The 14155-nt window shown below is 35.6% G+C and overlaps 1 protein-coding gene across 1 annotated transcript in view; it reads right to left on the reverse strand.

Annotated features, from left to right (window-relative positions):
- The window catches only part of ZNF280D (zinc finger protein 280D), a gene marked incomplete at both ends in the record, with an annotated part of 87121 nt that overhangs the window by 22541 nt on the left and 50425 nt on the right, over positions 1–14155 (reverse strand). Inside the window, 3 exons of the mRNA XM_080691626.1 lie at positions 5098–5134; positions 5282–5400; positions 9839–9901. Coding sequence (XP_080547752.1) covers positions 5098–5134; positions 5282–5400; positions 9839–9901 — 219 coding nt within the window. The remainder of the gene's footprint in view (positions 1–5097; positions 5135–5281; positions 5401–9838; positions 9902–14155) is intronic.

Genomic DNA, 14155 nt, shown 5'->3' on the forward strand with positions numbered 1-14155 from the left:
TGAAACCAAAAAGATCAACAATCTCTTCAAAGAAGTATAGCAGAAAATTTTCCAAACATAGAGCAAGAGGTTGATACACAGGTTCAGAAAACTTACAGAACTCCCTTTAAACAAGATCAAAGAAAAGGTTCCCCTCACCACATAATAGTCAAAATGACCAATGTGGAAGCCAAGCAGAGAATCTTAAAGGCAACAAAAACAAAAGGCCAAGTGACATGTAGAGGCAAAACAATTAGAATCACTCCAGACTTCCCAAACCAAGTCATGAGAGCCAGAAGGGCTTGGAGTAACATATTCCCAACTCTGAAAGAAAACAACTTCCAGTCAAAAATTTCTTTCTTTCTTTTTTTTTTTTGGTGGTACTGGGATTCCCGGAAGCCCTTCTACTTCCAGACTACGCTCCCAGACCTATTTTTATACTTTTTTATTTGGAAACAGGGTCTCTTAAGCCAGCACAGCTGGCTTCAAACCTGCATGATCCTCCTGTCTCCGCTCCCAAACGTGGGAATTACAAGTGTGCGCCACCACGCCTGGCCCAGCCAAAAATTTCTTACCCAGCAAAACTATCTCTCATATTAGATGGGCAAATAGGAAGCTTCCATGACAAACATAAGCTGAAGGAATTTATGTCTTCAAAACCAGCGCTAGAGAAAATACTCATATGTGGAAGCCACAAAGAACAAACAAAAGGGACTTCATATACACAAGGAGAAGGTGGCAGAATGGTGGAGGGGCTGGGGAAGAGACGTGGGGAGGGGCACCTTGAAACAATGACATGTCCATGTATTAAGGGGCTACTACCAATCTCACTAACATGGTCACAGAGAGAAGGGATCGATGTAGGATACAGAGGGAAATACACAAAATGCTGTGTATTTATGAATTGCTTTGAATCTCACAATTATGTATAATTATAGTATAATTATTTAAAGTATAAGAAATTAGGGATTTAGGGGGACAGGAATGTAGCTCAATGGTAGAGCATGTGCTGAGCATGTACAGTCCTGGGTTAGATGCCCTGTACCACCAAAATTAATAATAATAATAATAATAATAACAACAACAACAAAAATAATGCTTTAGTAGATTAAAATTAACTGTATAAATTATTTATCAATATTTTGCTACTATACAAAATTAGAAACAACTTAAAACAGATCATAACCTTTTTGTAGAAACATATACAAGACAATAATTTATAATTAATTTCTTAAACAAATTGAAATATATAAAACTTACACAAAAAATTGACCAAATGCACAAATATCAATAATTTGAGGTGTTAAAGATTTCATAATTTTCAAGCCAGGGATGGTGGCGCACGCTTGTAATCCCAGAGCTTGGGGGGCTGAGACAGGAGGATTACACAGGTTCGAAGCCAGCCTTCGCTATGTAGTGAGACTCTCAACAACTTAGTAAGACCCTGTTTCCAAATAAAGTATAAAATAGGTCTGGGAGTATAGCCCAGATTAGAAAAGCCCCTGGGTTCCACCCCCAATACCACAAAAAAATTTTTTAATAATTTTCTTAAGTATGAACAACATTAATAAAGATGAGACTATAAAAATACACATATAATTTATTTCTTTAATGAATAAAAGTTATGAAAAATAAAAGTTTAAGAATAATATGTATAAATAAGAAACATTGAGTCTATAAACCAAAACATAAATACTTTAATGAAGCTTTGAAGTAAATGTACCTATTAAAACTATTTGGGGAGGTTACTAGAGACTAAACCCAGGGGCAGTATACATCCAAGCTGTACCCCCAGTACAACAGTATTTTTTCTTGTTTTTCTTTCCTTTTTTCTTTCTTTCTTTCTTCTTTTTTGAGGGGGGGGGGATAGTACTGGGGATTGGGGATGGAACCCAGAGGCTTTCAACCTCTGGGCTACACTCCTAAGCCTATTTTATATTTTATTTGGAAACAGAGTCTCACTAAGTTGCTGAGCCTAAGTAGCTGAGGCTAGCTTTGTACCTGTGTGATCCTCCTGTCTCAGCATCCCTAGTACTGGAATGACAAGCATGTGCCACCACACCCAGCTCAGTATTTTTTATTTTCAAAGAGTCTTGCTAAATTGCTGAGGCTGACCCCAATCCTGTAATTCTCCTGTCTCAACCACCTAAGTATTGAGATTACAGGCATGGGCCACCACATCCAGGTTAAAACTGATTTTTATTTTGATGTATTTTTATGTTTATTTCTAATGCATTCCATCATTTAAATTCACCCTAAACCCAAGCATGGTGGCACATGGCTGCAATCCAATACTTGAGAAGTTGAGACAGAAACATCATAGGTCTGAGGCACACCAGCAATTCACTTAGTACCCTGAGTATTTAGTGAGAACCTGTTTCAAAATAAAAAATAAAAAGGGCTGGAGTGTAGCTTGAAGGAAGAACTCCCCTGGGTTCAGTCCCCAATACTTCAATGTTTGCATTCTTTATTTCTTTCAGACTCTCTAAATTCTTTTCTAAAATCCTGTATTATTTCTACATACAGATACATTCCTGGGGATCTCTGCATTTCTGTGTTATCGGGTTCTGTTATTGTGGGATTGTGGGGACTCATTGCTCTGTTGCTGTTCCTCCTTCCCATGATTTCAAAAGTTTGTACCTGTTGATTTGGTAGATTTTCGTTTTTGGGTTTTGTTGTGGTTTGAGGGAAATTGTGTCCTGGACCCTAACAGGGGTCCCCAGGAACAGTTTCCCCACAAGCATATTCTCCCAAATCAGTAACAGTGATCAGAATTGCAAATAAGTGATTTTTCTTTATGAAACCCTGCTGAAATAGAAAGTTTTCACATTAAGCCAGGAGCAACATCAATCAGTTCTGAAGACCTTCCACTTAAGACATTGAGGACTAAAATCTAAAATAGTAATTATCTGACCAAGAAATGACAATAACATGTTTAGTACATATGTCTGATCATTTCCTCTGAGAAGTGTCAATAGATATATGCGTGGGAAAAGTGCCTGAGCTAAACATTCACCACACTACATATACATAGGTGTACGAAGTGTTCTGGTCCAAAAACTAAAGACAAAGACTTTCCTCTCAGTAAGTTTACTGTCAAGGACACACATTGAAGCAAATGTTTAGAGAACTGTTAAAAGTTTTACCATAATCGCTGCACAAGGATTGAGCCACTATTACAGGGGAAGAAACAGGAAGCAGGAAAGACAATAAAGTGAACCTGCAAAAGGAGGGAAGGTGATTCCAAGCAGAGAAGGCGCAGCAAAGAAACAGGAAACAAGATGGCAATTATAATGAGACACACTACAGTCCTGAGCACTGAAAAGTACGAGCACTGAAAAGAACATAGTCAAAGACCATCAAAGAGATGTCAAAGGCCACTGATTCAGGGAAGATGGTGATTGCCTTGCTAAAATGTTCATTTTAAGGACTTTGAGACTAGCTGGGTGTGGTGGTACATGCTTGTAATCCCAGTACTTGGAAGGCTGAGACAGGAGGATTGCAGGTTCTAGACCAGCCTCAGCAACTCAGCAAGGCCCTCAGCAACTTGGTGAGAACTGTACCAGTATTGGGAATGGCCTAGGAGTATTTGAGAAAACTCTGATTATTAATATATTTCAAAAATAATTGTGCCAAAATGATGGCAGACCTGGAGATAGAAAGGCTTGGCTTTGGTCAGGAAGCAAACAGCTATTGAAACTTAGATTAACTTAGCTAAATATAATTAGCAAGTCAATAGGAGAGGAGAACTAGGCCTTTATCTAAAGTCAGATCTACATGATTAGATAAGCTAGATAGGATGGGAGGAGGGGTCCACCTTCATGAAATGAGACACTTTGCCACACCTTCCTGGGGGAGGTACCTTACAGAGATGTTCATTACGTCAGAATTACACAAACAAGATGGAGGTTATGGGTATAAAAAGGTCGAGTCCACGTGTGATCCCTGTGGTGTATTCATTCGAATCATCCCTCCATGCCACTCTGGCATGGGGCTGTATTTCTATTTTCTGTATTTCTTTTTCCTCTTTTTCTGTTTTCCTGTGTTTTTCTGTTTTTTTTTTTGTTTCTTTGGGGAGTCTTTGGGGCTATTAAGACCACAAAAGGCACTTTACTAGTCTTTACCAAAGCTGCCTGTGGGAAGTATGCTCAATTTTGTGGGCCTTTAAGCCATTTCTGGCCAAGTCACCATCAGCCTTATAGGAGACAAGCCATGTAAGAAGAAAGCCTCCCCTAAATAAGATTTCTGAGGGCCACAACCTAAAGCAGGTCCGAAATTCAAATTATTCTCATTCCTTGGAAAGAGAGAAAGGCATCAGTTGTGTCCATCAAAGAGGACATTGTCCAGGTGTACTCTGGACATTTTTAAAAATCTCTGGGCTACTTCTGCATCTGAAAAAACAAATAGCATACTGACAGATAACTCAAGACTAAAGAAAGCAGACAAAAGAGAAGACAAACAGCCATATCATTTGGAATGTTACTATTTTGAAGGCAAGTGCAACAGAGAAAATCAAAATTTTAAGCAAAATAAGAAAAGACCATAGCAACAAAGTTATCATTATAGAAAGCTAACTGGAGAAAACATATATGTTAAATTATGTCTACCTGACACAAAGATAAGATAGAATATGAATCTCATCTGAGAGCTGAAAGGACCTGAATAAGGAGAGGTGATGGGATAAGTGACTACTTTGACTGCCTTGTATATGAAGATTTCAGAACTTTGAACTTGGAAATTCCAACTCATCTTGCACCAGGTCATGAGCTCCAGAGAGTAGAAACCTATTCAACAAGCAGCTTTAAAAAAATAATCTTTGCCTACAAAGATAAAAAAAATCTTGGCCTACACTTGTAATCCCCACACTTGGGAGGCGGAGACAGGAGGATCACACTGGTTTAAAGCTAGCCTTGCTGGCTTAAGAGACCGTGTTTCCAAATAAAAAATATAAAATAGGTCTGGGAGTGTAGCCCAGAGGTAGAAGGGTTCCCAGAAACCCCAGTACCACCAAAAAAAAAAAAAAATAAATAAATAAAAAAATAATAATCTTTGTCATTCCTACCAGTGGTACACTTAAAATGTAACATCCAAGTGAATTGCACTGAAAAGAAAACTTACTCAGAAAGATGCTCAGAAGTTGGGATACAGACGGAAACTGAAATTAGAAGAAAAGTTTTAGATTTACAACAGCATTATAAGTACAATGAGAAAGAATAATAATTTTAGTAAAGGGCTCACATAGTGACTGACCAAAATAATGGAATAAATATCAAAATCTAACACAGCAGGTACATATACATACCTTTCTTTATTACAACTTGGCAAACATGAGTTTCCTGTTGATGCAAGTGTATAGCCATATTATCTAAGCCAGAAACATCAGTTAGGAAATCACAATTAAGGCACGCTAGAGTAATGCCCCTATTAAAAAAAAAAAAGCATAAAAGAAGATTTTTATCTTTTGTGAAATCCATATATAAATTCAATGATTATTTTTCCATGTCTTGATTTTTGTGTCATAACTGTAACTTACCATGTTTATTATGTAAATTATAACTAAAATGATTCTCTAGAAGATGGCAAAGCCATGTCTAAATTATGCTACCATTTACATACAGCATTATAAACCTTTCATATTGCTGATAAAAACTAAGTCAAAATATCTACTAACAACTTCCATTAATATAGGAAGTCACATTCTATTTATTCCTCTGCCCATCTACAAAGTGAGGATATAGCATTCATGCACTCAGTATACATTAATTATACATACTGTACTGCTAGGTATTATGAATATAATGATGAACAAAATATATACCATTTGCTCTTTAAAGTATTTAAATAAAACTGGCATATTAAAGCATGTGTCACTAACCTTAAGAGTCTATTATGTAAACCTGTCTTTAGAATGAGGAAGTCCTAGTTCCCCTCTCCTATGTACTTTTTAGTTGAAAACTATTTTAAAATATTATTAAGGATGTAAAAAAATACTCAATGTTTCAAAGAAATGTATTAGATTTATAAGAGTTAAGCAATTAGGAGCATGCTGGATCAAGCATTTGAAGTATTGTTAAAAAGAAAATCAAAGCAGCCAGGTATGGTGGCGCATGCTTGTAATCCCATTAGCCAGTTTCAGCTACTCAGGCCCTCTGCAACCTAGTGAAACCCTCCTGTTTTAAAATAAAAAATAAAAAATAGGGCTGAGGGTATAGATCAGATTGATTCCAGGATAGAATTCCCTGGGTTCAATCTTCAGTACCACCAAAAAAAGAAGAAAAAAAAAATCAAGTATATTAAGTATATAAATACTGTTAACGTTGTTTAAAGTAATTTGAATTATAAATACCATTGTTGAAAAATAACTTAGTCTGTTCAATTTAAATGAATTATATCATATGTTAATTAAAGGTCTCATTGAAAGTGATTAATAAAAAGTAGTCAATTTCTAAAAGCATTTGTAAGTTAAACCTAAAAGCTTAGAGAAAGTTAAAATTCAAAAATATTTAGCTTAGTTTGTCTTTTCTATGAACAAATTACTTTTACAGACATTAAAAATTGTCATTGGTAAAAAAAAAAATAAGCTACATTCCTATTCCACTGGACATAATTAATTTTATAAGGAACAGCATGCCTAACTTGCTGTCTCTAATGAAAATTTTTAACTGGAATTTACATTTTTAAAAGTTTACTTATTTTCAATTAATTAATTAATTACTTTATTTTGTGGTGCTGTGGATTGAACCCAGGGGCGTTCTACCTACAACTACACCCTCAGCCCTCTCTTTTATTTTTCATTAGAAAACGAGGTCTTATTAAATTGTTGAGGCTGGCTTCAAACCTGCAATCTCCTGTCTCAGCCTCCCAAATACTTGGGATTACAGGGCGTGCTCCACAGTGGCAGGTAGGTAACTAGAATTTATAATCAAATTTCTTTACGTGAGAAAATGTGAGAGAATGGGAATGGTAGGTTTGAATCATTAAGAGAGAAAGTTGGTCTATAAAGAGAAAAGAAAAACCCCAAGTAATGTAAAATATTGGTGTATAGAATTATACGTTATGCTAAGTTTCAATTTGAGACCTATGCAATTGAAAGAAAAACACCACAGACCTTTTAAATTACATAGTTCAGGCCAGGCATGGTGGCACACCCTTGTAATCTCAGTACTTAGGAGGCTGAGACAGGAGGACCACAATATTGCAGCCAGCCTCAGCTACTTAGGCCCTCCGCCACTTAGTGAGACCCTGTTTCAAAATAAAAAATAAAAATAGCATTGGGAGTATAGCTTGGAGATAGAATGCCCCTGGGTTTGATCCCCAGTAACACACACACACACACACACACACACACACACACACACACACACACACACAAACTGAGTTTGACAAGTTAAAAATCAAATTAAAATCTTATTTTTAAAATATAATAAAATCCAATAATAAAAAATAAAATAAAATATAATAAAATCCTTTTCATATAAACGTTTTCAGCAAAGTCACCATCTAACATAAGAATCAATTTCTCTGGATTAAGTAAACATTTGAATACTATTTTAAAATTCTTTTTACTGGTGCAGGATAGTGTTACATCATAGTGATAGTGAATAGATGCATTCAGCATTTGGTGGGCTTGCCTGGCTTCTCCTTACTCCCTCCCTTCCCAATACTGGGTAAGGAGACTGACCTTGGTATTCTCTCATGTTAATGGAGGTAATTCCTTAATGGATCCTCCCTCTCCTCTACCCTTACCCTTACCCTATCCACATCCCTGGCTCCACTGAGGTTGATCCTCCATCATCTGGAGTCCCTCTGGTACCCCCATTACTCCCTAGCTTCCACATATTAGAGATAACATATGACCCTTCTCTTTCTGTAACTGGCTAATCTCACTTAACACAATGTTCTCCAGGTCCTTCCATAATCCTGCAAATGATATAATGTTGTTCTTCTTTATTGCTGAGAGTAGAATCCCATTGTGTGTATATCCCACAATTTTTTTAATCCATTCATCTATTGATGGACATCTAGGTTAGTTCCATAATTTATCTAGTATGGATTTTGCTGCTATAAATGTGGATATACATATACTAATGTAATTCTCTGATTTTAATGCCTTTGGAAAGATACCCAAGAGTGGTATAGCTGGATTAATATGTTTTTTTTAAAATTGAATCTTTTTCTTTCTGTGAGCTACTGCTCCATAACCCAACATCATAAATGGGACCTATTATCCACATACAGCATTTTCACCATGTACATTAATTTAACAATTTATTTACTGAATGCCTAGTACATAGTAGGCAAAGACAATAAAAAAGCCAAGCCATATAAAAAGGACAAAGACAATACACAAAAAACTAAAGCATATGGTTTGTTAGACACACTAGAGGAAAAATAAAACATAAAAAGGAGGTTGGAGTGCTAAGGTGAAGCTTGGATAAGAGAGAAAAATGTTAAATGTAGTAAAGGAAAGGCTCACTCACTAGAGTAGAGATAAAAAAAACTAACCACACAATACATGGGGAAGACCAAACTAGGCACAGAGTGTAATAAACACAAATGTCCTGAGCTGTCCTCCTCCACTTCTTTCCACTAACCTAAAGCATCAAAATAAACATTGCCTAAACGTGTATCAATAAATTAGCTTGGTAGAGTAAAAATACTGATATTTCAAGGAGAATGGTAACATCTGAATAATAATAAATAAGATATGAATAACAATAATAATAAAACAAAGAATCCAAAGAGATTAGAAGAATGTGAAAAAATAGCGCTTGGTGGATTCTGAGTTAAATGCATGGTATAACCAAAGCTGTCAATGCACTTGGAAATATTCATCCATAGCTCTTTCTGTACAACAGCCAAGTTGTACGCTTCTCTTTTCTTGAAAAACAAAAATTAAAAATCGTGAAAGGCTATATATCAAATTTCAAGAACCTGAGCATTTTAAGAAATCTGCTTTGAAAGCTGATGGTCTCCATCACTTAACTAGGTATCTTAGATATTTTAATATTCAAATATTGAAAAGACTTATTTTTGTTTTCATTTTATAATGCAAATGTGTAAGCATTTCATCTTGACACCATTTATCACTACCAAAATAAATTTAGCAAGAGGACAATGGTATACCTATGGTCTAATGACATAATAAATAGAATTCCGTAGTGTCCAATAGCAATCACTTAGCTTTCCACGTTGGTATGCCCCAATATCAGGTTAATAATTTTATAGCAAATCATGATGATACACCACCTCATAATTACTAGGATGGCTATCACCAAGAAGAGGTAGTAAGAAGGACTGGAAAAGATGTAAAGAACTAGGACCCTTATATACTGCTGGTAAGGATGTAAAATAGTGAAGCTACTTTGAAAAAACATCTAGTAGTTCCTCAAAAAGATAAAGAGTTACAATATATACAAGCAAGTCTTATCCTAAATATATGCTAAAAAATAAAAAGATACATCCTTACAAAAACATGTACACACATGTTCACAGCATTACTTATAAACCTCAAAAATAAAAATAAAAATGAAAAAATCATATGGACTCAAAATGAATATGACCCAAATGAATAAACTGGTATATCCATGAAATCAAATAATATTCAGCAACTTAAAAAATGTTGATAGACACAGCTATTACATGGATGAACTTTTACAGGCCATCACAAAGGACCACACAGTGTATCATCACATGTGACTCCTGCACAGCTCTGTGTGTATACTAAAATCTACTACTTCACATATTAAGTCCATGGATTGTAAGGCATGTGAAATATATCTCCGTAAAGCTGTTAAATAAAGAAAGATTCAATTTGATCAATAAAAATAATTTAAAAATAAAAAGATCAACCAGTTACCTGAGATCTTCTGAATGCTTCTTAAATATGCAAAACCTTTTACTTGGATGGTCGCTATGAAAGCTAAAGAGATAAGAGATTTTAATAATTTTACTATATGGCAAGGCATCTTAATTTATCAATACATTTCAAAAAAAAATTTTTTTTTTTTTGGTGGTGGTACTGGAGTTCCTGGAAGCTCTTCTACCTCCAGGCTACACTCCCAGACCTATTTTTTACATTTTCATTTTGGAAACAGGGTCTCCTAAGCCAGCGCGCGTGGCTGGCTTCGAACCTGCGCGATCCTCCTATCTCTGCCTCCCAAGCGCGGGGATTACAAGCGTGCGCCACCACGCCCGGCCAATACATTTCAAATTTAGACTTAAGTTTCTGTTTTTAACAAAAGACCATAATGTAAATACTGGAATGTTTGTCATCCCTTGTTGTTTAATGCAACATTTTATGTTACATTACATTTTATCTTTTAATTACTTATTTTGTGATACAGGGGATTGATCCCAGGAACTATACCCCTAGTCCTTATTTTTTGTTTTGAAACAGGGTCTCTCTAGATTGCTGCGTCTTGCTCTATTGCTGAAGTTGTCCTCAAACCTGCCGTCTTCCGGTCTCTGTCTCCCAAACACAGGGATTACACGCATGGCCCACACACATGGCTCTTTTTATTTTCTAATGACACATATTTCCCTGAACACATTCTTTTGATGGCCAGTTCCTCACCGTTGTATGAAAAATAAAAAGTTTTTAAAAGGTAGAGAAAATTAAACATTTTCATCTACAAAGCATTTAAGACAATTTTAGCCAGGCCTGGTTGCACACACACGTAATCCCAGTATTTGGGAGGCTGAGACAGGAGGATCACAAGTTCCAGAACAGCCTTGAAAGCACAGGGAGATAGCAACCTAGGAAGACCTTGTTTCAAAAGAAAAAATAAAAGGGTTGGGGTGTAGCTCAGAGGTAGAATGTCCCTGGTTCAACCCTTGATACCACTAAAAATAAATTAAATTATATTAAAATAAAGCAAAACAAAACATAATGAAATATTCTAGCCAGGTGTAGTGGTGCACGCCTGTAATCCCAGTACTTGGGAGGCTGAGACAGGAGGATCACAGGTTCAAGGGCAGTATCAGCAAGTAGTGAGATTCTCATTAACCTAGAGAGACCCTGTTACAAAAGAAAAATAAAATTGGGCTGGGAGTGTATGTTGGAGGTAGACTGCCTGGGGGTATAGCTTGAAGGCTCAATCCCCAGTACAAAAAAAATATTCTAAATTTTTACCAACAAAATATTTTTGCTATAATATGAATGGTTATCAGTAAAAATCACTTTCTAACCCTGACATACTTGTATAGGGGGAGGGAAGCAGAATTCAAATGATTTCAGAAATACAAATACTTGAGCTAAATGCCACTGCTTAAAACCTGTAAATTCTAACATTTAGATAGTTATTTGCAATTACAAGTAGTGGTTTATTTTCATTTATTTATTATTATTATTATTATTATTATTATTATTATTATTATTATTTACAAGTAGTGGTTTAAAAAGATGTAAGCAGAACTGGGCATGGTGGTACATGCCTGTAACCCCGTGAGGCTAAGATGGGAGAATCACAGGTTCAAGGACAGCCTCAGCAAGTAATGAAACTCCTATCAACTTTAGTGAGATCCTGTTTCAAAATAAAAATAAGGTAGAGCTAAGGGTATAGCTCAGAAGTAGAATGGTCCTGGGTTCAATCCCCAGTATCACTCTCACACACACACACACACACACACACACACACACACACACAAATTAAAGCAAAACACATACTTAATGCACAGAACAGAAAGCCACTAACCAAACTTTGTAGCCAGTAACAATAGTTTTCATATACTCTTTAAATTCCAGTAAGGAAAGCTTCCCTATATTAGAAAGCCAGGATTAGATTAGCACAGTATTCCTAAAAGTAGAATCACAGACTACAGTATCAGTATTACTTGAGCACTTATTTACAAATGCAGTTTTAGGCTCCCCACAAATCAACTGAATTAATCTTCAGTAGTGGGGCCCAGGAATCTGCTTTAACAAGCTTTTTCACTGATACTTAACCAAACTAACATTTGAGACACAGTAGTCAACACACCAGGTACGTGGTTACTTATACCAACATAGGCTGTGTGTATGGAAAAAATAAATGTTCTGGATTAGACAATCCCCAGGAAGTATCTTCAGAAGATTTCAGGTAGTCATTTCTTCAACCTGAGGTTACTACTAATTCCCCCCCCCCCCCCTGGTAGTAGCAGTACTGGGGATTGAACCAGAAGCATTCTACCTCTGAGTTACACTCCCAACCTTTTTTACTTTTTGTTATAAAACAGGGTTTCACTAGGTGGCCAGACATCTTGTTAGGCTGTCCTTGAAGCCTCCCAAGGGCTGAGATTACAGGTGCGTGCACCAGACCCATCTTAACCACTACTATTAAAGAGTTTATAAGTTTAAGACAATGTCACAAAAGTAATGTTTCTTAAAAATTTTATTGGTGCACTATAAGTATATATCATAGTGAGATTCAAAGTAAGATATTTATATCTGCATGCATCACTTGGTATGAAAAATAAAGTTTTGGGGAGAATTTCTCAGGAGGTTGGGAAGCCCTGAAATTATATGTAAAAATTTATAAATGCAATTGTTTCCTCAGAGGAATGAGTCCAAGGTTTTGTCTGATTCCTAAAATGTAAACCAAAGTATGTTATTTTTTCAAATGAGATTTAAAAGTTCTCTTCAAACAAGCATTGTTTTACTTATCTATTCCTAAGAACACAGAAAAAATTATATTATAGGGTCTTTTGACAGCTTTCATATTTGTCTACGACTAGAACTAACATATTAAAATGCTGGTGGCTTTAAAATTTTGTCAGAATCCAGATTTAGAGTTCTCTAAAGTCTCTCTCAAAAAATGGACTCTATCTCTAAAAAATATATATATACTTATACCACTTTTTTTTTTTTTTTTGCAGTACTGGGAATAGAACCCAGGGGCATTCTACCTCCAACCTACACTCCCAGCCCTATTTTTTATTCTTTATTTTGAAACAGGGTCTCACTGAGTTGCAAAGGGCCTCATTAAGTAGCTGAGGAATGACCGCGAACCAGGATCCTCCTGTCTCAGCCTCCCAAATGCTGGGATTACAAGTACACACCACCACACCCGGCTTGATTTACTGTGTATTTAATATACAATATCCGCACTTGAAGTTTTGTGTATTATAGGAATGTTAAAGTGATCCACTATGCACAAGGAAAAGGGGAAAAAGAGGTCATCCTTTTTATTAGCGCTCCATAAAGCTAATAGTAATGCAGAAATAAATCAGAGAAAAAGTCCAGATTTTTATTACAATATAGTAAAAATATGTTAAGACATAGTTTTTAAAAAAATCTGCTACCTGATTACATGACTGTGTACAATTATCAAAATTCACTAAATTACCTATAAATTGGTAAATTTTACTATATATTGAGTTATACCTCAAGAAAACTAGGACAAAATCCCTTTGAACATGTTTTAATAATCTTGATTCCATGTAAAGGACGACTTTCTAAGAAACACAAAAGGAATGATTTTCCTTAACATACAACAATACTGGTTGTATGCCTATTATTTAAAACACTGGACTGGAGGCTGATGATACAATAACAAGGGCAGCAGGTGGACTGCCCTAGAGTTCATGGTTGAGAGTGAAAGATGAAATGGGCTGGTACAGAATAAAAGCCCAAATATTTGTGAAATGAATACACATCCATAAATTAATGCAAGATAAAAATCAGTAGTGACACACAGAGTTCTGTGGTTCTACAAAGGAAAACAGAAGACAGATGGGAAGAAGGTTAATAATAAGTTCATTTCAGTTAAGAGTGGATGGATATGATAAATACTATATTCAAGTATGGAAATAACACAGCAAATTTAATTAATATGTGTTGGTTTTAAAAATTAAGTGAAAAAAAATTCTTACTGCTTTACTATAAGCAAAGCAAAGAAGACCAACAAATATATGAGACATATAGATAAATATACACATATACAGCTCTTCAAGAAAATAGAAGTTGAAGAATCTGAAGATTTAGAATTAAACATTGAAAGGTCTCATAATTTCCTGAATATTCATTCTATCAATGTAAGGAAGTCAAAGGATTTCAGACTAAAAAAATGACTTAACCAGATATGCTGATTCTAGCAGAAGGAAAGAAGTATTTGGAAGGAGTGAAACTGAAAGCAGAAGACCAATCATGATGCTAACATAATATGTCAACTGCTCTAGTGACTTATTTTGTGCCAAT

This window comes from Muscardinus avellanarius, assembly GCF_963383645.1.
Source record: "Muscardinus avellanarius genome assembly, chromosome: 3".
Lineage (NCBI taxonomy): Eukaryota > Metazoa > Chordata > Mammalia > Rodentia > Gliridae > Muscardinus > Muscardinus avellanarius.